Source organism: Psittacula echo (genome assembly GCF_963264785.1).
Source record: "Psittacula echo genome assembly, chromosome: 3".
Taxonomy (NCBI): Eukaryota; Metazoa; Chordata; class Aves; order Psittaciformes; family Psittacidae; genus Psittacula; species Psittacula echo.
This window is the reverse complement of record NC_137736.1, coordinates 113,557,335-113,582,184: the sequence shown is the minus strand read 5'-3', so window position 1 is coordinate 113,582,184 and position 24,850 is coordinate 113,557,335. Positions and strand designations below refer to the sequence as shown.

Sequence of the window (24,850 nt, the reverse complement as noted above, 5' to 3'; positions counted from 1 at the left end):
AAATGAAAAAAGACAAGGGGAAAAAAAAAAGGGGGGGGGGGAAATTAAAAAAAAGACATGATTGTCTGGTTTTTTGGAAAAGAAATTATAGAAAAAGTGATTAATTCTGCTTAGAGTTTGTCAGTCTAAAGAGATAAAATTGTAGCAGAGATTACTCTGTCGCACACTGCCTCTAACAGTGAAAATGTTTTGACTAACAAGCAGTGGGATGAGGAGTCAAGTCCTTGGAGATTTTTGTCACTGGTATAAATTAGAACTCAGAATTGTAACTTGGTCCTTCTGGCTTCCTGGTAATAGTAAGAGTCTTAACAGTACACTTAATTAAAAAAAGGAGGACTACTGATGGTTAAATGTCTGGGGGATCTTTGAGAAATGATTTGGTAGTAGCTATAAAGAGGAATTCTTATTTTTAAAAGCAAAGTTGTAGTTCCCTCAGAAGGAACACGCTAATAAGTTATGCATGAATTTAAAACTTACTGACTTCAGTGAAGGTTTATAGCTGTAAAGACACACACTATTTTGTTACATAGATTGATGACCTAAAGTACAATCTCTTAGTATCAATTTAAAAGATTAGTTCATTAGAGGTGCTGGCTAATTGGCATATTTAAGTTGATAACTTGTAAATCTCTTGCAGTTATTTATGCTGTATTTATCTTATCTACATTACGCTTCAAGGACTTTCTTGTAACTGATTTTTTTCCAGAATGCTAAACGAGCCAGTGCTGCAGCTGCTCCATTAGCGGCTTGGGTCAATGCCAATGTCCAGTATTCCCATGTCCTAGAACGAATTCAGCCTTTGGAAAAAGAAAAGGCTGGCTTGGAAGCGTAAGTTAGACACTGTTACAAAGTAAATGCTCTTAATTCCAGTGGTGGTGGGTGAAACTAAAGCTGCCAAGGCGTAGTTGAAGTTTATTAAAAAGGAAAAGGTATAAGAAACTGCATCATCCATAGGTAATAAGACATTCATGCTGAGACAGGAAAAGTAAGCGTGCACTGTTTGGTTTTCTCTGGCAGCTATGCCTTGGATATTTTTTGGCCAATCACAAGTTACCTGTCTCAGCTGAAATATGTCAGGGAGAAATGAAGATCACATGTGAGTTTAAAATGTATTGTGTCGGTGAAACCCATTATTTTGTAATATGTCTGCTAGTTCCACTTTGTTCAGTCACATTCTAAGCATACTCAGTTTCTTCTTAGGATCAAAAAGATACGACATAGTCTTATGAATATCCATAACCTGAGGAATCTATACTGATTGTTTTGCTAGTCTTAAAATTCCTTAATGGAAGCATTTGTTCTCATCTTTAAGAATATATTTGAATGGGTTGTTTGGTTTCCATTTTTGAAGCTATATGATGAGATGTAGTCAAAACTTTTACATGTGAAAAGGCTTTTGTCAATATAAATCACAAGAAAGAACTGTCTCTGAACTATCTCTATGTAAATGACTTCCTATTACATTTATTCTCCATAGTCTTAAAATAAATGTTAAATTTTTGTAGTAATCTCAAGAAAACTGAAGACAGAAAACAGAAGTTAGAAAATCTTTTGAACTCTGTTGGTCAGAAAGTATCGGAACTCAAAGATAAGTAAGTCAGGTTTGTTTATTTTAAGGTACTAATAAAACATTGAGGAATTTACAGTATGAATAATGAAATTTATCTAACGAAATGTCTTTCCCTCCTCTGAATTTACATCAGAAGTAGCAATAATTAGGCTTTCTAGACCCTCAGTGGATATGAATACTGTTAGAGTTCATCTCATCTATCAGATGAAATGCTCCTTAAAAGTACCTGTTTCTTGTTACTGTGTTGGAAGCCTTCAGTGTAGACGCTGCAGATGTCAAAGATAAGCAGTATGTATCTCACTTTTAAAACTAAGAGGACTTTCATGTCTCCTTCGGACTTTGGAAACATTCGTATACAAGACTTTCAGTGATCACAGCTTAAATAAAGGCAGTTCTGTTTCTTTTAGGGTGGCCTACTCTCCTGACAGCTAGCTAACTAACTGTCCTTTTAACTTAGCATCTCATCAAGTACGTTACTTACAATGCCATAAAGATTGCTGTGGTGAACTTCTATACTTTCTCCAAATGTACTTTCTCTTATGTAGTTAATATAGGATACTGTATTGCTATACAACCTGACCTGACATTTGTGCGTATTACTAAATGTCATGTTTTGTAGGATGCAAAAAAAAAAAAAATTATGGAATTCTCCTTTTCATTCAATTATATAGTGATGTCTTAGATTAACCAGATACTGTACATTACAGTTAAATATATTATTTTTAAAAAGGTGCATAGTAAATGCATTATTTTAATTAAATATTAATTTAGCTGATTAGGCGTTAAACATTACAAAACAATACCTAAACCTTGACTGTTGTCTGGGGCATGTTCTTAGTAGTAGTTTACAAAATAGAGTAGTGCACATGGTACGAGGGTCATTCACATGAATTAGTGATGTTCTCCTTTAAAGGTTTCATAGTTTAAATTTACCAAAAAAATACAAATGTAGAGTATGCCATTGAGCTTGCTATTGCCGTGACTAGCTGCAGAACAAAACACAACCACTAAAATCAAGTCAGGCTGTTTAAGTAGAAGAAGGAATGGTTTTGAGACATTATAGTCTATAATACAAATGTATTTTTAAATCTCACCTGTGCGTCTATCTAAATTTTGTTAGTTAAAAGCCTTAACGAAATCATCTGCCAATTAGAAGCAGAATGTATAAAAAAGATTTTGGGGGGATTAATTACAAATTCAGGCAATTAAACTGCCTTGAAAATAACTGTCCAAAAATTTAGTAGTTCATGCAATGAAATGCAATTACGAACAGTAGTTTTTTTACAGGTTCCAGAGTAGAACAACAGAAGCGGCAAAACTTGAAGCAGAACTAAATAAAGCTCAGAAAACATTGAAAGCTGCAGAGATACTGATAAATCAGCTCGATAGGGAACACAAAAGATGGAACACTCAGGTTAGTGAAAAGTTTTGTAAGCAAATCTTATAGCTAATAATGTAAAAATTGAGGTTTTGCACTGTTGGGAGAGTGTGAGTTATTGCCATTTTGTGTCTCCTAAGTACATTCTTTTGATTTCTCATCAGAAATAAAAGCTTTTCTTCCTTCTGAAACTTCTTTGCACACACAGGCCCTCCTTCAGCCTGAAACAAAAAGGAAAATTTCAAGATATATACAAGCTGAAAATAGCTGTCATCTCAAGAAAGTGATGCCAAGCTGTCTTTCTTGGTTATCTAAAACTGGAAAAAGTCTCCCTGCTGAGAGACATGGTCCTGTCTCTCAATTGACACTGAAAAAAGCCTAAACAATTAGACTAAGTGCATTTTGAAGAACCAGAGTTAGGGTTTGATGAATCCTTCCTGTAGGTTGACTAGCATAATGGAAAGAAAGGTTGATTTTCCTGTGAAAGTAGCTTTAAAGCTATCCCATCTTCTATAGTAAGGATTTGCACGTATTTGAACCTCAGATTTTAAATGTTTCTAAAAGTGGTTGCTCACAGTTTTTCTCTCTGGTACATTACCCCATCTTTAGAAAGCCCAGGTTATCTATTAATGATACACACCGTATTTTTCTCCAAAACATTGGAACATTTGGAACATTTCAAAGCAGAGGTAATGTAATGCAGATAAATTATTTGAAGATATATGATAAATTTATTTTATCACGTAAGTCTGCAGTGAGTCTTTACATATATAGTGTTTATATATTACATATATATATATACATATATAATATTTACATATTGTAAGTGGCATTCACTAGCTGACTGACTAGGGACCCGTATTTCTTATTTTTCTTACTATAATACTATTTACCCAGTTGCTTATAAGTGAAAAGGTGAACTGTTCATCAGATTGATAGATTTTTAGTAGCTAAGTTCTCAGAAACTTTTGTTCATGTTCTAGCCCAGAGCTAAAAAGAACTTTTCCCATACTTCCATGTGTGTGTAGCTGTGAGTTAGCTACGTATAGATACCTGAAATACAAAAGAGAGACTGTGTCAATTGTATTCTCATGGAAGGAAAATTTAATTCTGACTTTCTAGTAACTGATAAGAAATATTAACATAGTTTTTGTTTGTAATATACCTGTATATTCTGTTCTATTTTTTTTTTAAGGTGTCAGAGATAACAGATGAACTGGCTACACTGCCTAAAAGAGCTCAGTTAGCAGCTGCATTTATTACTTATCTTTCTGCGGCTCCTGAGGATCAGAGGAAAACCAGCTTGGATGAATGGACCAAATCAGCAGGCCTTGAAAGTAATTGTGTGTGTGTGTGTGTCTGTGTGCCTATGTGTAAGTAGTTAAGCTTGACTGAGAAATGCCAGTGAGTTCTAATGGACAGTCTCAATTGTCTTGGTGATCCAACTGAAAAATGACATTCTCTTACCCAATCAGTACTTGTATATACAGACTATTTCTTAGGATAACTCTAGAAATTATTGAGATTATAAATACTTACAAATTCTTAAGGTTTAGCTCCATAGTCCATGTTTAAAAATAAAAGTTTACATAAATGAATGTGTTCACACTAACTGTTATAAATTTGCCATTGCGTTCTGAATGCTTCTGCTTTTCCAGTTATTTTTTCGATATGTTAGTAACAGCATTAAATCCTTTTTATAACACCAGCTAGTTAATAGTACTAAGTTCAAGCAATAAAATAATAAATTAAGGGAAATTTGCAGGCTTGCACTGTAGATTAGACAGACTTTTTGCAGTATATAGAGTGGTAAATGCTTAAAAATTATGCTGACTACAATGTTAGGAAAAACTTAAACTTTTTTATTTATCAGAGTTCGATTTACGGCGTTTCCTGTGTACAGAAAGTGAGGAGTTACTCTGGAAGAGTGAAGGTTTACCTTCAGATGACCTTTCAATAGAAAATGCTCTTGTCATTTTGCAGGTAATTTGGTGGGATTTTTTGTCTTATCTTGGAAATATTTCCATTTCTACAAATTTTAGTAACATGGCATCATTCTGGAATTTTGAACCATTTCATTTGTGTTATTTTACTAGCACCACAGAACACACAGAGAAACCAATACTTATGTAACTCTGGGTTTTCTGTAGCAAGAAGAAAAACAGTTAAAGAAAATACATATTTTTTGGTTTTGCTTTTATAATTTTCTTTCAGATGTTGAAAAGACAAAGCCTGGTATCAGTCTATTCAGGCTTAAAGAGTGAATAATTATGAACACCAGCACAAACAGTGGAAGATTATATCCTATGTTCACTTTGACATATAATTTCTAATATTTTTTCTCAGAAAAAGGGAAAAGCCATGTGCAGATATGTTTTACAAGAACTAGATTTTAAACCCTTAGATATCATCAGATCAGCTCTGTGATATAGGATGCAAAATGCCATTCACTTAAGGGCAGTAGCTAATAATATTTGAGAGAAATATGATAATACTATACTGTATGATTCCGTATAGTTTCCGTATGATTACCATATAGTTATATATATATAACATATATTTTATATATAAAATATATAAAATAAATGATATTCATATACAATTGCATATATGCACATAATATTGTTGTTATAATGTAATAATTTATTAGATCTGCTAGAAAGTAAAGATTTAGTGCCATGAGGAGAATCTGCATTTGCCACATGGATGATTGATGATTCTCTCAAATCAGCTACAGCCTTTTCTCTGATTTAAATTTATTTTGCTTTATCACCTTGATAGTACATCTAGTTACTCCTTTCTCAGTTACTTGAAAACTCTTCAATACCATCTTGTACCCTTACAGTTACTTATATGCTGTAGTCAAATCTTATTTTTGATTTTCCAGAGTTGAATAGATCGAGTTGTTAAAAATCTCACTGTGTATGCAGAGCTTTTCAAGTGCTCCCTCACCTCAACTAATTCTTTATGGACAGTTTTTTTCACCATCCTTTTAAAATTGAATTGGATGCAGTATTTTACCAAAGTCATTTACAGTATGGTTCTCAAGCTTTTATGCTGCTCGTCGTCTTTTGATGTTTGGATATTGTCTGTGTTTCCCTGTCATGCAGTTTGAGATCTGTGTTGTTACTCAGTTTGAAATAGTAGGACTCGGAACCTTAAAAATCCCCAAACCTTGAAAGCATTCTTCTATCAGAGTGAACCAGAGAATTTCTGAAAATACATGTTTAAACCCTCAGTCAGTTTGCTGATGACACAAAACTGGGAGGAGTGGCTGATCAGAGGGTCAAGCTGCTGCCCAGAGAGTCCTTGACAGACTGGAGAACTGGACTGACAGGAACCTCATGAAGTTCAACAAGAGGAATTGCAAGTCCTGCACCTGAGGAGGAGCAGCCCCAGGCACCAAGATGTCTTGGGAATTACCCAGTTGCAGACAGCTTTGCAGAAAAGGCCCTGGGGGTCCTGGTGGGTGCCAGGTTGTATGTAAGCCAGTAATGGGCCCTTGCAAAAAAGAAGGCCAATTGTGTCCTAGGCTGCTGTAGGCAAAGTATTGGCAGCAGGTCAAGGAAGGGAATCTTTCCTCTCCTCAGTCCTGATGAGGCCACACCTGAAGTGTTGTGTCCAGTTTTGTGTTCCTCAATGCAAGTGAGACATGGATGTACTCGAGAGATTCTGGTGGAATGCCACAAAGATAATGAAAGAACTGTAGCATCTCTGCTATGAGGAAAGGCTGGAGAGCTGGAACTGTTGAGCCTGGAGAAGAGAAGGGTCAGGGGAATCTTATCAATGTTTATAAATACTTGAAGGAAGGGTGCAGATAGGATGGAGCCAGGCTCTTTTCAGTGGTGCCCAGGGGCAGGACTAAAGGCAATGGGCACAGACTGAAACATGGAAAGCTCTGTCCTAACATTAGAAAACACTTTTTTACTGTGAGGGTGACTGAGCACTGGCATAGGTTGTCCAGGGAAATCTCCATCCCTGGAGATACTCGAAAGCTATTGGGACATGAGCCTGGGCAACCAGCTCAATCTCAGCCATTCTATGATTCTGTAAAATCTTAAATGCACATGTCAGCTGTGAATGGGTCTCTTTTCACTTCCTCTCTTACTACCATCTCTCTGGTCACTCTGTGTTGTGATCGTTGTGTAAGTTCTTAGCACTTACATAATCAGTGTATTGGTGATTAAAGTCTCAACATTTAGAAAGCAATGTGTATGGCATAGCATATCTTTATATAATAGTAAAGCTTTGCACAGTACTGGTATGGGAACCACACACTGATAAAGGTTTTACAAAAATGAAAGCCTGCTGTCTCATCAGTATTCATGTTACTGGGCAATTTCACCAAAATATTTTACATCATAGTGTTTGTAAGTTTGAGATTTGGATTTATTTGTTATTGTAAGTAAAATGCTATTGGAATGTTTATTCCTGTGAAATATTTATATTCATTATTATTTTTGCAATGCATTGAGGTCCAAAACCAGATGTACTGTACCTTTGCCCACTACAGGAAGAAAAAGAAAAAGTAATTTTGTTACTAGGCTGCTATGGTTTTTTATGAGTTAAAATAAAATGACTGTACTTTGGGGAAATACAAAAGGACTCTGTTCAATTTTATTGTTAAACAAAGTAGATTTCAGTAAATTTATTTATTTGTCTATTTATTATTCTTCCCCTAGAGTAAAGTTTGCCCATTTTTGATAGACCCTTCTTTCCGGGCTACTGAATGGTTGAAGACACATTTGAAGGAATCACGTTTGGAAGTTATTAATCAACAGGTGCACTATTTACTCTTGGTCTTACAGTTCTTTTCTGCTTGAGCTCATTCCATTCCAGACTTAGCAGTTTTTAAAGGGGTGTGACAGCAATCACTGAAAATGGGGTTATATTCCATGAAGCATGTAATTTCTCACAGAGTTCTAGGTTACAATGACTCTTACATGATATTGAAAATTTGTTTACTGAAGGAGGAGATCAGAGTATTTAAAATTGAGGGTCAAAATCTGGTATTACTTCTACAAGTTTATCTCTTCATGCTTCCCCTCCAGGAGCATCAGTATTTCCTGCTGAGAGGGAGATAGCCGAAGGTTTGTAAACAGAGAGGTCTTTTGAATTCTTGGTTGCAGTTCACTTTATTTCAGGAGTATGTATACACTTCTTCCCTTATGATCGTTGTGTTGTATTCTCTATATTTGAAATAGAAGGTTGTATTTCAGTTTGAAATTAAGGTACCTAAGATTGTCTACATGTTACTGTTTACATAGGTGGTGAGGCTTGGCTCAGTTGCACACACACATAGTTAACTATAGTTAGGCATCCAGTCCCTTACTGAATCCTGCTTGGCCTCAAGATGCTGATTCAACAGAATGTAGGTCTTTCACAGATCACTGCTAGCTCCGCACAGGCCTTCTAGCTACTCTCTGATGGTATTAAATGCATATCTTTGGGTGATTTAAAGTTTCTCCTGCTAGCTGATTGGCTTGATTACTTTTTAGGCTCTGTTGTCTGCATTGTCTAGGGTCTCCATTAACTGTAATGGAATCTTAAACACCATGTGCATGTTTAGACACCTACATGCAAAAGACTCTATTTAGATATCTTAATGTGAATCCTGTCCTTAGGTCTTGATTCAGTTTTGAGACATAGCTACCTAATAACATTTGAGATGTGTTAACTAGCTAGGACTTCCAGGTGCACCTGAAATGTAACACGATACCTATGGTAGACCTGCTTTCTTCTGGCGTGGCACTTGGAGAGCTCGGTGTGTTAAATGGGTTGCCTGTATGTCAGTAACTGAATAGATCAAACTTACTTAAATTAAACATTTGTGGTTAAACCCTGACATATCATATGATGCTTGTAATAGAACTTTTCACCAATATTAGTGAATTTAAGATTCAGACTCCTGGTATAATGCCTTTCTTTTCATTCTAAAGTGTTAATATTTCATAAAAACATGACTCAAAGCAATTTTTTTTCATTTGCCTAGGACACCAACTTCTTAACCGCTCTTGAGCTGGCAGTGAGATTTGGAAAAACACTTATTATACAGGAAATGGATGGAGTTGAGCCTGTACTTTACCCATTGCTAAGAAAAGATCTTGTTGCTCAAGGTAAATGACCAAGATCTGTACAAATGCTTGTTCAAAGCTTTTGTAGGTTAGATCTGTATATAGCTTATAAAAATTGATTTTTCTGAAAATATCAGTACTGTATAGTTTTTTCCTTTTTAACATTAAGCTCCTGCTAACACTTCAATGCATGAAATAAGCTGGAGATATGTCTTGTTTAGTAAGTAGAAAAATACTGAAAAGTATTTAGAAATTTTTGACTGGAATTATAATAAAATATTTTTATCAACTCTTCACAATTAAAATTTTAAGTTAATTTCAAACAGTTTTATTTCGATTTAGTTGCTTTAAAAGGCTGATATGTAAAATTGAGTTGAAAGTCTAGCAAATATAAGCAGTAATAATGTATCTCAACAGGAATTATGTTGGGTTATATTGCATATTTTGAAATTATATCAAAAGAGCCAAGTGGATTAAAACAATGCACAATGTATATTTTAAATATTTTCCAAATTGTTGTTAATTTTAGGAAAGTGTTAGTTGCACAGCTTGTACCTGTAATTTAACATTATGAAATTTGGGCACTGAAAATAGCTCAAGACTCCTTTTTGTTGTCAGTTAGATCTAATAGTGGCTGAGGTAGAAGTAATTCTTTAAATGTAAATTCATGGTAAAAATAAATGTGGAACACCACCAAAGTGGTGACTTCAGGGATCTGTAGGAGGCTAGGTCAAATATCTTTATAATTTTTCTTTTCCACTAGCTTCTTTTCAACGTTGGAAAACAGAGATACAGTATTACAGGTATCTTAACTGTTTTTACTCAGGGAATCAAATTAAGAGATGAATATGCCTGCAGAACTGTGGAGAAAGAAGAGTAAATAAAAATATATTAGTTTATTCAGGGAAATTGCCCATAATACTCAGGAATCCTTTTTTCAATTTTAATGTGCTAAGTTAATCCTAGGTCTCTGCAAGTCCAAACTAGGTAGCTGGTTTTTGAAAAGAGAGGAAGAATGGGTTGCTGTTTGAGTCTTCTCAGTCACTTCACAAGAAAGCACACACTCCTCCTCTTTGTGAAAAAGTGGAGGTGGGGGCCTATCTGTATGATTTTGGTTGTGATGACTCTACATCTTTTCATTACTTGGAATGAAATGTACAGAAAAATATGAATATATATACTGCAATAAATTTGTCTTAGTACAGCTTTCATTTTGTCTTTGACATTTTTACAGCATAGGCCTAAAATTTATTTTATTTTGATCTTTGGCACAGAAGCAAAATTGGTATGTGATTTTCATCTCTACCAGTGTTTTAGCAAGAGATTTATATTGACAGCATTTCCGATCTGCTCCTAGTGCTAAAAATAGAGAAGCATCTAAGTATGTTACCTCAGAAATTTCTCTGTAAAGAAAATTTTCACTTTGAAACTTTTCACCTTATAAACTATTCCTCATTCTTTTTTAGTATCTGGAGGCAAAATCTTACTCTAGTCATGTCATTGTTTGAGTCTATTCTTTTCTGAACCTGCTAGAATGGAAACCTGTGGTAGAGGGAAGGTGGCGAGAGGCCATCCATGTGCTTTCATTCTGTGACAGGCATATCAAGAAATGTCAGAATACTAGGAGTGTAAACAGAGATTGAAAACCATGACAGAAGAAATTAAATACATTGTTTCTTTCATATTGTGATTAAATTAAATGCATTTATAATAAGACAAATTTATGGATATTTTTTAATGGAATGTTTTTCTTTCAATTTAATAACTAGTTATTCCAGCATCTTGAGTTTCATAGACATTCTCTATAACAATTATCATAGAAAGTAATTTTAATAGAATTATGATCACACAGTAATCTTCTACAAGTAAATGTAACAGATCCAGAGATGAAATCTAGTGATTTTGGATTACATTCAGAAAATGTTGAACCATCTTAAGTTTACCAGTGTGTAATTATGACTAGTGTGTTTTGGTAGAACAGTTTACCGATGCAGAAATGATATGAGTGTAAATGAGTATGGTTTAAGTTATGACAGGATTGTTACACAAAAGGGTAATCTCCAGTGCATCTTTTGTTGTCTCCTATTAATTGTCTGAAGATTTGTTAGTGTTCCTTTACTTCAAGTGCTTTTTTTGCCATTTATGCTTTTTGTACTGGCTAAGGATAATTAAACTACTCTGGTGTATTAAATATGTTCACCATGTAACTTCCTTACACTAGTGCTGTATATTGCATTCTTTTATCTAACAATGCAGCATAGGTTACGTTCCTTAAGTTTTTAAAATTTATTTTTCTTTCTGAACAATTACAAATTTTGATACACGTTTGCATCTATCACTCATAAAGTATTACGCAAATACCATTATTTTGAGATAAATCTAGAATGTTCCAATCAGAGTATAACATTATTTATTTTCTACAGGACCCCGTTACGCTATACAAATAGGTGAAAAAATGATAGATTATAATGAAGAATTCCGTCTTTTTCTGTCGACAAGGAACCCAAATCCCTTCATTCCACCTGATGCTTCTTCTATTGTTACCGAAGTAAACTTTACCACGACAGGAAGTGGCTTAAGAGGACAGGTAGGCATTTAGAATAAAAACAATATATGTATAGCAGACATCTGTAGCTACATCCAGCTTCTGGAAGAAGCCCCATGGTGCATTAATGCTCATGGAGGTATTTTCTAGCACATAAATATAAATGGCAGCATCAATGCTGAAACTAAATTTGAATTTTTAAATCTTGTTTCTATGCACTTGGAACTGAGTAGTGAGTGCAATAGAGAAAATGGAAACCATCTCATTGATGTCAGTTGCAACAGAGTAATTACTAAGCTTCTGTTTCCTGTTCAAGATGCATTTATGGTACTGTGGAAACATTTTTGTTACTGCTCTCCAGTATCGCAGTTAGAGAATAATTGCAAAGATAGTTTGTGTACAGGAAAAATTTGATGGAGCCAAAAAGCTGTATATTTTACTTCTTTCAAAATATTAGTGGCTTTTGAGTATTTATTTTTTTTTTTAGCATCTAGGAAGTAAAATGTAGCACACAGATGGAAGAGAGAAAGAAAAGACAGGAATTAAGGGAAGAAAATCCCCTCTGTATTTGTTATGAAACAAGTTTTCCAAACTGACAAGAGGCTTAGAATGGGATGTAAATAAAATGTCAGCAAGTAAGATATAATTCAAAAACGTGAAACACAGAGATACGGAACCAGCATTGTACAATGTAACCAAGTGAATTGACTCCCTTTTTAAGTGGAAATACGGAAAAAAACCTTTGTTTTTTTGTTTTCTCTCTTTGTTGGCAGGAGAGGGGTTTGGCTTTTGGTACACCTGCTGGAAAATAATTTGCTGCCATTCTATCTAATTTTTGCTTTCCATCACTTACCTCTTTTTGTATCTGATAACAGTGTATACTAATGAAGGCTGCCAATCATTTAAGCACAGATGTGATTCACATTGAAGTGCAAAGGTTTAGGTCTCAGCATAAAAGGGTGTGAATCAATGTCCTTAATAAAGTGATGCAGTGCCTTTTGAGATGTCCTTCAGTATCTCACCTGACCAACATCTGCTGTTGTACAAAAGGGTATGGTTCACAGTAGTTCCTGAATTATACTGGCCACTGCAGGATATTCTGGATGGCTACATAGATTTAATGCTGTTGGATGTCTGGGGCAACTGAGTAAACACTCAGAAGTCTGGTTGCAAGAATATAGACTGTATACTGATATATGAATAATGAGTATATATTATTCTATATGGTTAATGAATATATATTAGAAAATATAAGTGGGTTTTAACCTGTTGAATAATCTTGTTTCTTTTTAGCTTTTGGCTTTAACAATTCAGCATGAAAAGCCTGATTTGGAAGAGCAGAAGACAAAACTGTTACAACAAGAAGAAGAAAAGAAGATACAGTTAGCTAAGCTTGAGGAATCTCTTTTGGAGGTAAAGTAAATTCACCTCCTTTATATCTGTTAGACTAAAAAGTCTATTGGTCTCAAATAATACCATATTTGTATTATTAGAAATAATACAAAACAGCATATTGGTATGCGTTTGAATGAAGATGGTGAGAGTGTTAGTATAATGAGCCCTCTGAATTTTTGGTTTGAGAAAATAAAAGCATTATTTGCCTAGGGCTGTTGGAACAGTAAAGTAGATAAAGTATGTACATTTGTCATGAAACCATAGTATTTCAATACATTAAGCATTATCAAAGTTAAACACATGAATATAGACTTGTTAAGATTGATTAGAAATGTCACTAACTTCAATGCATTAAAAAAGAGAAAATTTTGTTAAAAATTATACTATTTATTTTTCAAATTACGAGTTCTAGAAAAAGCCTCATTTTTAAGCTTGTGAATCATGTTAAATGACAGTTTTCCCAGTTGAGAAATTATTCTGTATTGTGAAAGGAAAAAAATCTGACAGAAAAATTCCCAGTAGAAAATGTAAATATTTGTTCAGAGAGACATCTAAAAATTTAGACTTCCACAGTTCTTTCTTGTTAGCAGTAAACTGTATATTCTTTATACTTAACATTTTGATTTCTCATATTTACAATTAATATTCTCATTTTTCAGTTTACCTTTTTATTTTAATGAAAGTAATGATGCTTGGAAACACCTGTACAGTTCTATAAGAAAAAGTAGCTTCCAAGGAAGAGGCACTGTTTTCTTTTTTGTTTGCAGCTTGTGGATTTCACAGAACTGTACTTCATGCCCATAGGAATCATCCTCAAATCTTTCTTTTTTCTAAGATGTCATAGGTGCAGAGAGATTGACTTGCTGATTCAAAACCCTTAGTCTGTAGCCAAGTCATAGAACTTTTCAGTATCCAGAACAATGGACTTAACATAAGCTAATTGGTTTTACAAATACTAAGCTGAAATCTTCTTTAAAATTGTGATGGGCAGATTTCTCTTACAGGCACAGGGAAACTTGTTCTCTAAAAAAATTCCGTTTTCACAGCTGATCATTTTTTGGCACCTTAGTGTCTGCCAGAAGCTGAGTTCAGAAATGCAAGAAAAAAAAAATCAGTTTTTTAGAACAGATTCTCTGTGTGATGCTGGAACTCCAAAATCTTTCACATTTGTCCAGTCTGAATTGTCAAGTGCAGGATTTCAAGTAACTGGTTCCTAAGGTAACAGCAACAAAAAGTGGCCAAGTGTTAACAGTGAGACTGATTTCAGCTTTGGCATTCTTGTTAGCACTGAGATCAGAATACTCTTTGACCCTGAAGAAAAAAAAAACCTAAAGCTCAGTGAAAACTGACAGGTGCTACATGGACTTTGTCCACAAAGAAGTCAGTGCTGGAGGTGATCTAGCTAAATTCCAGTTAATCCAGAACACACATTAGCATGGTATCTGAAGTACTATACTGGTTTTCTCCTGAAAGCGTTGGGGCAAAGACACACATTCTGTGGCTATCTCATAGCTCACACTATAAATCCTTATAGCAAAGTGAGACTCCTTCAAAAAACAGACGATCTTGGCCTTGTCCTAAGTTCTTTTCAACTAGGGAACAAAGTGCATTTTAGTGTTCTAACTGGTGAATCTCTGCCTCCAAGTGTCTTGAAATGTTGTTCTACAGGTAGTTGTTCAGAACTGACATAACTGCCAAGAAGCCAATTTGGTGGTGGTGTCTGACTAAAAAAAAAATAAATAAATTTGTAAAGAATTGTAAAAAATAATAATAATAAAAAAGTACTGAAATGTTTTACTGCAGGTTAGTAAAACCCCTTAAAAAATAGTGAACCATTCAAGCTTTTCCCACTATTTACTAGAAATGGAATTGTTTGCACAGGAGAACTTGGGGAAAATGTAGGATATTATCAAGGATTTTGAAGGGATCTCTTAAAACAAAATTGTAATTGTGAGTATGCATCTCAGTGGGAAAAGAGAACTAAATTTTATAGGGGATATTGGAATGCTTTTGAAAGTAAATGAATTCATGAATGACTGAGTACAGGAAGTCATTACTAGTAGCCATTTTCAGGTTAAATTGACAGTTAAGTAGCAGAAAAAAAAACCCCTAATTTTTATTTATCATGGGGATACTAGGGCTAAACTTCTGATCAAAGAAATTATGCTCAGAAGCTTCCTGACAACTTATGCTTCAGAACCTGTCAGTCTGTGTTTTTGGAGTTTGTTCTTGAGTTTTTATTTTCTATGCGTCTAGTAACCACCTGCTTTCTAGTACTCTTGATACATTCAAAGAAGGACAGCTTCCAAAATGGTTGCTTTGCAGGTTTATTTTAATGCAACATAGATGGCTCTTTTTTTTTTCCACAGACACTTGCAACATCACAAGGCAATATACTAGAAAATAAAGATCTGGTTGAATCTTTGAATCAGACTAAAGCAAGTAGTGCACTCATCCAGGAATCACTTGCTGAATCTCACAGACTTCAGAGTTTCCTTGATAAGGTAGAAGAATATTTTGATCTTTTGCTGTTTTTCTCCTGCTAAAAATAGTCATCTATATAGAGAGATACTGATCTTATACTCCTATATCCACAGGCTTATAAAATCAGTAACATACTAAGTTAATTTTTTTGAGTAAGAGATATTTGGGATATGCAAGTACAGAAAGTATTTTCATTAATTAAATTCCTTTGTTTTATATATGCTGAATAACTACACAATTTAAAGTCTGTTAGTTTCAATTAAAGGAATTTTTCCCAAGGACTCATTGACAAGTAATGGGCTTTGACTTTATTTTTGCCATCTACTCTTATCATAGAATCATAGAATTGTAGAATCAACTAGGTTGGAAAAGACGCTTAAGATCATCAAACCCAGCCATTACCCCAAGACACACTCTTGCAAACAGTGTGGCTCACATGGATGTTCTTACTTAATATATCCCTTGCTACTGCAAAAATTTAGATCACTGCTGATGCTATTAATCTAACATGCTCTTTTAGTAACACGTTGCAGGGGTTTCCTCTTTGTTCTTACTTGTTTAAAATTTTCTTTTGAATTTTGAGACATGTTCTATGGTGGGAAGAGACCTCAGCGTTCTATGGATTAATTTCCAAAATGTTCTTCATAATTTAAAGATTTTTTTTTGCTAAAAATTATTTCTTCCAGTTTTGAAATCTAAAGAAAATGTTTAAGTCTTGAGTGAATGGCCCTCAATCTGAAGAATCTGAAAGGATTCCATTTTCTAAAGCAGTGGGAGTCTTCTGTTTTTTTCGGCGGGATGAGTAAATGTTTGTGGAATAACCGGTAGATGGCAGTAGTGTTCTGGGTTTATATCTTAGTATGTTTGTTTTATCCCCAGGAGAGGGATGCCTATCTCCCGTTAGCTGAGAGTGCCAGCAAGATGTACTTCATTATCTCTGACTTGTCCAAAATTAATAACATGTACCGTTTTAGTTTGGCGGCTTTCCTTCGACTTTTCCAAAGGGCTCTGCAAAGCAAGCAGGTATTTTCTTTTTTCCTGAAGCTGTTAATGCTGCAGAATGGTTAATCTGCTTTGATCCTTAGAATTTGTTAGGTGCTCTGAACATTCTTAGAAAATGATGTATAATAATAACATGATGAAATGTATGATAAGTGGTGATACTGAACTGATGTGCTTTAGGTATTCAGAATACATACACATGGAATTTTTAATAACCGTAAGTTACATATAAATTTGTAAAATTGCTATGCCAACTGAAAACAAAGTAACTCTTATTTGTAATTTCAGGCTTGTGCTTTGTTTAAGGTGATTTAGAAAAAACAAGGTTGTTTATAACTTTACTAAGGACTTTAATTAAAGAAATTAATGGTCTAATTGCAAATAACGCTAATTCTGTCAACAAAGGGTAGAATAAGAAAAGACATATTTTTCTACATGATTTAGTTAGCTGAAGGAAGATCAAAAATTTATCTAATTTTGTACAGTTTGTAAGCATGCATGCGTCCTGGCTTGTGAAAGACATAATTTTTACTTTTCTGTATTCTACTGGTCAGTGTATTCTTACAGAAGCAAAGAATTACAGATTTGTGCCTTGTCGCCTCAATCTTTAGATTTATAACTCTCACTGAGTAACGATTCATATTCTTTTTTTTCAGCATCTCCAAAATTCACCTTATTTCTCTTTGTTTCCACTTTAAAAGGCATTCATCAGCCTTTCATCGTGTCACTTTTAGAGTCTTCTTTATTCTGGCATCTGTGCTTACAACATTCCTTCAGCTCCAATCATTACTAGGAACATGGTTCTGACTACGAGAACTTACCTTCTTTAAAGTTCTTTACCTATTACTTCCACAACATGAGCTTCTAAATTCTTGTTCTTACTTTCACACTCTTTCATAATGTCATTTCTTCCTGCCTACTATGTTAACTATTTAAAGCTCAACTTCTGTTTTTGCTGTCTTTGCTTTTTTCCTTTTTTGCTTCTCTACCCAATTTTTCATTTTTCCCAAGCTGTCTTTCAGACGTGGGAAAGCTATTAGTCGAATCAGCTTGTGAATCCAAATTTTCCTTCTTTATAAACTCATCTCTTCAACTAGCAACATGGTGGAAAGGAACTTGTCTGATAAATCTCATACCAACTGTTACTTCCCTCACCTCCCCACCCTCTTCTATCCTACTTTATAGTCTTTTATCCTATCTTTCTTTCAATTTCTTCTGTTATAATTAGTCTTTTAGTCTGTAAGCTTTGAAGGACAAGGTTTATTTACTATTTTCTACAATGTTTACTTCAGTTGGTCCAAATTTGGCTGGAGGTTTAGCAACTACACTTAATGTCAACACACCTGTTTAATAGCATTAAATATAATAATTCAATAAATAAGCAGGTTTTTACCATGTGAAAACTATGAAATTTCAATGATATTAATGTTAGGAGAAGAAACTGTCCTCTCATTTTCTATGTATTTATTTTATTTATATAATGTTGTAAAATATTCACAGTCAAAATAGGCAAGGCCAAAATATTTATTTCTCAATGCTTCATTATGAACTTCTCATTTCATCATTTACTCATTGATAGCTGCAGTTTAATTCAGTAATACATTTTTTGAACTAGTAAGTGTCATATAGAGTCCAGATTGTGTCCTTCTGCTGACATTTGCAAGGTACATAAAAAGATTTTCACTTCCACATGAATTTTGAAATCCAAACTTTCTTTTTAGGATTCAGGCAATACTGAGGAAAGAATCAAGTTGCTTATTGACTCATTGAAACATACAGTGTATGAATATGTTTGTCGTTGTTTGTTTAAGGTAAGATTGTGGGGGATTTTTTTGGCTTTTATGCAGTGCATTAGATTTGGAAGTATTCTTTCAACAACAAACACTTTGATGTACTTCAAATAAGTAATATTGTGTTAATGATACATATGTAGTGCATGCAGAAAATTACACTTGCAATATATAACATGAAAAATTAGGAGTACTAACAATTAGGATATGACAATATTAAGATTGCTTATGCACATTTCTCCACAGAGCAGTTTTCTAATGGACAAGGTTATTCTCAGTCTAGTCCTATTTCTGCTTTACCTCTGGCTTCTCACCTTTGCCTCATTCTGGCTTCTTGGCCAGTCCCAGGCTTTGCAGTCTTCTGGACACTCTTATTTCTAGCACTTCTAACCATGAGTGTTTGACCTAGCTGTTATGATACAATTTTGTGTGATTATTTGCTCTTTTTTTTTTTTTTTTTTTAATTTTAATAATGTTTTTATTAAAGGAACAAACAAACAAAAAAATCCCATTGTAATAGTCTCCTTTCCACATCCTGCCTCAAATGTCTTACCTGCTGGTTTGTTTGTAAACTGGAATGTGATGGTAGGTTCAGCACTGTCATTTACACATCTACAAGTAAGGGGGTAGGAGAAGATTTCGCGATTTTAGCATATCATTTTTACTGAAGTTGCAATAGTTGCCTGCACTGAAAATTTGCATGAAGTAAGTTTTACATCTTGGTATTGGAACGCAGAAAAGGACTGCAAGACCTAGGGAGAAGTTAAGTAAAAGTCTGATTCTGCAGCCTGCAGTTGAAGACACTTGTGTTGAGGACACCAGAACTGCACACAATACTCCAAGTGAGGTCTCACAAGAGCAGAGTAGAGGGGCAGGATCACCTCCTTCGACTTGCTGGTTACGCTCTTCTTGATGCAGCCCAGGATACAGTTGGCTTTCTGGGCTGCGAGCGCACACTGAAGCCGGCTCATGTTCATTTTCTCATCGACAAACACCCCCAAGTCCTTCTCTGCAGAGCTGCTCTGAATCTCTTCTCTGCCCAACCTGTAGCCGTGCCTGGGATTGCTCCGACCCAGATGTAGAACCTTGCACTTGGCATGGTTAAACTTCATAAGGTTGGCATCAGCCCACCTCACAAGCGTGTCGAGGTCCCTCTGGATGGCATCCCTTCCCTCCAGCGTATCAACCGAACCACACAGCTTGGTGTCATCAGCAAACTTGCTGAGGGTGCACTCAATCCCACTGTCCATGTCACCAACAAAGATGTTGAACAAGACCGGTCCCAGCACTGATCCAGGTAGATGCACAAGTCCAGGTAGATTGCATCAACTGCTCTGCCCCTGTCCATGAGTTCCGTAGCCCCATCATAGAAGGCCACCAAATTGGTCAGGCAGGATTTCCCCTTAATGAAGCCATGCTGGCTGTCACAAAGCACCTTGTTGTTTTTCATGTGCCTTAGCATGCCTTCCAGGAGAATCTGCTCCAAGAGTTTGCCAGGCACAGAGGTGAGACTGACTGGTCTGTAATTCCCCGGGTCATCCATTTTCCCCTTCTTGAAAATGGGGGTTATATTACCCTTCTTCCAGTCGTCGGGAACTTCACCTGACTGCCATGATTTTTCAAATATGATGGCCAGTGGCTTAACAGCTTCATTTGCCAGCTCCTTCAGTACCCGCGGATGGATTTCATCAGGTCCCATGGACTTGTGTACATTTAGGTTTTTAAGATGGTCTTGAACCAGATCCTCTCCTACAGTGGTCCTAGAGTCTTCATTCTCACAGTCCCTGCATCTGCCTTCCAAGACTTGGGTGATGTGGTCAGATTCTATGATTCTATGATTCATTTGCCAGTGAAGACTGAGGCAAAGAAGTCATTAAGAACCTCAGCCTTCTCCAAATCCTGGGTAGCCAGTTCTCCTGATAGCTTCCAGAGAGGGCCCATATTGTCCCTATTCTGTCTTTTATTTGCTACGTACCTATGGAATCGCTTTCTGTTATCCTTAACATCTCTAGCCAAGTTTAATTCTAACTGGACCTTGGGTTTTCTAACCTGGTCCCTAGCTTCCCAGACAACATCCCTGTATTCTTCCCAGGTCGTCTGTCCTTGCTTCCGACCTTTAAAAGCCTCTTTTTTCCTTCTAATTTTCCTCTGCAACTCCTTATCCATCCATTCCTTATGCTTACTTAAAATTTTAATGAGAGAAAATATGTGCATGTCTTCTATATCACATAAATATATAAAATACATCTTTCAGATTATAGCCAAACTTTGAATATTGGAGGCCTCAGCCTTGGTTTGAGTGGTCCTGATTTTCCGAAATACCAGGTTCCGATTTATCACGTTGACATTGCATAGTGATCTATGCTTTTCAGCACAGCTTTGCTAGAACACATCTATGAAACTTCCTGTGTATGTAGAGAGGAATCCTAGCTTTAGCAAGCCAATGTTATTTTAAAAAATGTTGTCTTGTATGTTTGCATAGTATATTCCATGGCTCCGTTATTCCTGGTTTATTGCTGCAGTGCTCAGAGACTGATTGAAATTTAAGTGATGCAGTAGACCTGGGAAAAAGTCAGGGGTTTACAGTGTTTTTGTGGTTTTTGTTTTCTGTTTGTTTTGAGTTTTTTGTTTGGTGTTTTTTTTCTCCAAAATTCTGTTTCAAAAATTTGCTGTAAGATTTCAGGCATTTGCTATGCATAGTTTAAAAAAATAATGGATACTGTTCAGTATGTTTGCTTTATTACAAGTACCATTACTTTCTTCTTCACTGGAATTTAGATGTACTTAGATACAGAGTTTGCATTAGTGTTTGCATCTAAGTTGCAAAGGTGTAGCAATTTTGAATTAGCATGTGTCATTAAGTCAGTACTATGGAATTAGAACTATTTGATTAATGATTTTTTTTTTACTTATAAAAAAAGCAGAAAGGTGAATTTTCATCAACATGTAAATACATTTTTTTACCGCTTTTATTTCAGGCTGATCAGCTAATGTTTGCTTTGCATTTTGTACGAGGAATGCACCCTGAACTTTTTCAGGAGAATGTAAGTGCCAGAGGAGAAAATCCCCAAGTGATTTACTTAAATTTGATATGAAGAGTAAATATATAAATTTAATATGAAGAGTTAAAAAGTTTTAAGTAAAGTCAGTAAGTGTAGGACTTGGGATTTTAGATTTATATGCCACTATTTTTGTATGATTGTTACTTTTGGGTGTCAGCATTATATTTATTAGTTTCAAAGTGAAGATTACCATGAAAAGGTAGGTATATAGTTGCCTTTTAAATAATGGTCTGAAAAAGATGTTTATGGAGGGTTCTTGCAGTTTTTTGCAGGCACTGTATCAGTGTTTCCTGCCACCATATGGCCACCAGACATTTATCCATTCTTCCAGTTAAATATGGATATTCCTTTATAAGTAAAGTGATGGATACACACCTGTTTCACTGTGGCCAAAGGTTACCTTGGTATTGAAATGCAGAAAAGGAGTGCAAGACCTAGGGAGAAGTTAAGTAAAAGTCTGATTCTGCAACCTGCAGTTGAAGACACTTAAAGAGAGGGGTCTTCCTGGAAGATGAAGCAATGAAGTTATCTTTTGTGCATTTCAGCCATTGATTCTTCAGTGTTTAAGATATTCCTGAACCAGTGATTATTAATGTAGTCGTTTGCAGCAGTATGTCCAAGAGTGCACTGTACAGAGAGTGTCCTTCTTATGTTCTCTGGCCAATTAAGTATTTGATTCTTTGTGCCATAGTGGCCTAGCTTTGAGAGGAATGATGAACTCATCCTTTAATAGTTTATATTTTTGAAAGCACAGTACTGTTAGAGCTCTTAAACAGCTTAATCTATGTTACATATAATTACTGCAGTATCTGGGTACTCAAGAATTAAAACAGGCAAATAATACCAATAAATTTCTTACTTCTCTGAAAGGTGGAGCTTATTTTAATGAAATTGTTAAGATGAGTGCTTGTGTAAAATATTTATTGAGGAAAATGAAGCTGAAGTGGTTATTTTTTAAAAGTAATTTCTTCTAAAGCTGTTAATGTGATGAGTCTAGAAGCTTCCTATCAAGCTTGTAGGGAATTTAGTATTCTAAGTCCCTGTCTCAAAAGAGTTCAACCTTCTGCACTTATTAATTTTTTGTGTAGTGATAAGAAATTTGTAGTACAACTTTACGTTATAGTATAGAATGCCTTGGCTCTTAATAGAGACATTCTCTTTCTGAATCAATATGTATAGATTTTTCTGAGGTAGTTTTACATGTCTGTGCATATTATACTTCTTCTTTCCTTCATAAAAATACTGCATGATTTCTGGTTTTAAAACTGGAAAGCCTGTGTGACTTTTTTAGTGCATGAGCATTCTCTTTGTAATTGGGAGAGAAGCATCAGTTTGTGATTGAAAGAATTAGATAGATGAGTGCAAAAAGCTATGCTTTAGTGTGTATCAGAGTAGTACTAGTTGATTGACCTTTTCATTTGGAATGTTATCATTGTCTTTAACAATTAAAAAAAAAGTTCTTTATCATAGAATTATGGATATTATATAAAATTTCAGTATTTATGAAGTCTTTCTAGTATATTTCTTATCACGTCCAAAATAAGTTGTAGTATGTTTTTAAATACTGATCTAATCTGTCTTAAAATGATTGAAAACTGTCTTCTAGTTTTGAATACCAAGTCTAAAAGATTTAATCATATACAAATTCAGCTTAGTGCAATCAATGTATTCATAATACCAATCTATTATATGAAGTATTCCTCCTGTTCTAATAACTGCATCCTTTGGATGCTATAACGTGAAACACTATTGAAACATGGATTCTGTAATTATCTGTTGTATGTGGGCTGCTGATGCTCTATTAGGCACTGTGTCCTTTCCAGCCACCTATGTTGTTTCTTCCTAGTCTATAGTTAGCAGTTTGGGTGGGAGCTGTGGGTGCTATGAATAGGGCTTCTCCTTTTGTTTCTTTTTCTTATAAATCACTGCAGTCACTTAGCTTGTATTCTTCATAAGGAATTACATACTGGTAGTATATTAACTAGAGTTTTAAAAATGTCTTGTAACTCTTTCAGAATCTAGGCTTTAATTTGTTTATCTTCCTGTTTTGCCTATATCCTGTTACCTATTAATCTTTATACTTAAAAGATGACTTGTGACTTACCAGAGTTCATTTATTCCCCCTAGGAATGGGAGACTTTTACAGGTGTGATCATTGGAGATACCGTAAGAAAATCAGTAAGCTACATTTATTTGTGTATTTTGAAAAAAAAGAATGTTTACTTAAATACTGAGAAGTTAAAGTTGTATTCTTACTATATAGTTTAATTAATTTCATTCATACACCAAAGGAACAAGTAACTTCTCACATAGTCATACAAAAATATAAAAACTTTTTGAACATCACTACTCTTTTTCCAATTTCCATAACTTTCTGCCTTTGTTGCTTTTTTCGTCTTTCTTTTTCCGTTGCCAGGATTACAATTTGTTTTTTTCAGTGTATGTTTGAGGAGGTTTTGAGCCGTCTTCTGTAACTAAAATCAGTGTTTCTGAATCCCTCTTTCTCCTGATAATTATATATGAGCTGTACTTTTTGTATGTTAGTCCACACACTTTGCTAACTTTGACATGCTTTTTTCCCCAGCTTCAGAGTTCTATATCTGGAGATGTACTTATATGTTTTCCTAGGTGACAGAGCTAGTTTAGGAAGCTTATGTTGCATGCCTGATCAATCATGCTGTAGTTTACAAAGTGTCCCTCAATTCTATTGAATCTGTATACTTTCAAAATAATCTTCCAGTAGAAAAGAGTAGAGGAAAAAAGCTTTCTGTAGTCTTATCCATTATAGCCCTTCTTTGAACCAAGTATTTTGACAAAGGTTTTGAAAAGTATTTTTATGAAACATGAGCCCAATCAGGAGTTGTGGGCTCAGTTTTTACCTCTGCTTGGCTGATCTTGGTTCAGGGTCATGCTGTCTCGTTTCCATCATGCTCAGCTGCAGTTTTCGTAATTCAGAATAAATTTTAATTGTTAGCCTTGTTTAGGTGTCTGTCAGAGTATCTTGTACAGCCAGTGGTACAAGACAATGAACAGTGTAAGTATCTTGGTTTTAGAATATTAGTGGCACCAACTGTGTTCACACACATGCTGGCAGGATTTGCAAGTTGCTTTAAACATAATATATTACTCAGGTTTTCTTACTTAATTAGCTGGTTTCTTGAATCCTCAGTTTCTCTAGCACTTACATGACTCTACAGGTTCAGTGTGAGCATAGAAGTCCCTCTTCATCTCTATGGAATCCTTAAAATTCAATTAAACATCAATGAGTTTGGTGATTTTCAAATATTTTCTTGGTGTACGTATTTTCAAGCTATGTGAGACCTGATTGTATAATGGAATTTAACACCAGCTCTACCTCTACTCCACCTAACACACAACCCATATATTTTGGAAAGAATGGGGACATACTTGATTCAACCCCTCTTTTAAGTGGAAAGTATATTGCAGACCCATTTCAAGTTTATTCCTACAATTGCTCCCGAGTTTCCTACTCTTGTATTTCTCAGACTTTATAACTCATGGCTGAGATATCTTTTCACAAGAAAGCTTT

The 24,850-nt window shown here is 35.0% G+C and overlaps 1 protein-coding gene across 1 annotated transcript in view; it reads left to right on the top strand.

The window, feature by feature from the left end:
* The window catches only part of DYNC2H1 (dynein cytoplasmic 2 heavy chain 1), a 170,320-nt gene that overhangs the window by 60,370 nt on the left and 85,100 nt on the right, over positions 1 to 24,850 (top strand). Inside the window, exons 57-70 of the mRNA XM_080612498.1 lie at positions 707 to 828; positions 1,506 to 1,592; positions 2,858 to 2,984; positions 4,144 to 4,285; positions 4,822 to 4,931; positions 7,631 to 7,729; positions 8,941 to 9,064; positions 11,446 to 11,609; positions 12,861 to 12,980; positions 15,332 to 15,466; positions 16,326 to 16,469; positions 18,170 to 18,259; positions 21,217 to 21,282; positions 23,428 to 23,478. Coding sequence (XP_080468624.1) covers positions 707 to 828; positions 1,506 to 1,592; positions 2,858 to 2,984; positions 4,144 to 4,285; positions 4,822 to 4,931; positions 7,631 to 7,729; positions 8,941 to 9,064; positions 11,446 to 11,609; positions 12,861 to 12,980; positions 15,332 to 15,466; positions 16,326 to 16,469; positions 18,170 to 18,259; positions 21,217 to 21,282; positions 23,428 to 23,478 — 1,581 coding nt within the window. The remainder of the gene's footprint in view (positions 1 to 706; positions 829 to 1,505; positions 1,593 to 2,857; positions 2,985 to 4,143; positions 4,286 to 4,821; positions 4,932 to 7,630; positions 7,730 to 8,940; positions 9,065 to 11,445; positions 11,610 to 12,860; positions 12,981 to 15,331; positions 15,467 to 16,325; positions 16,470 to 18,169; positions 18,260 to 21,216; positions 21,283 to 23,427; positions 23,479 to 24,850) is intronic.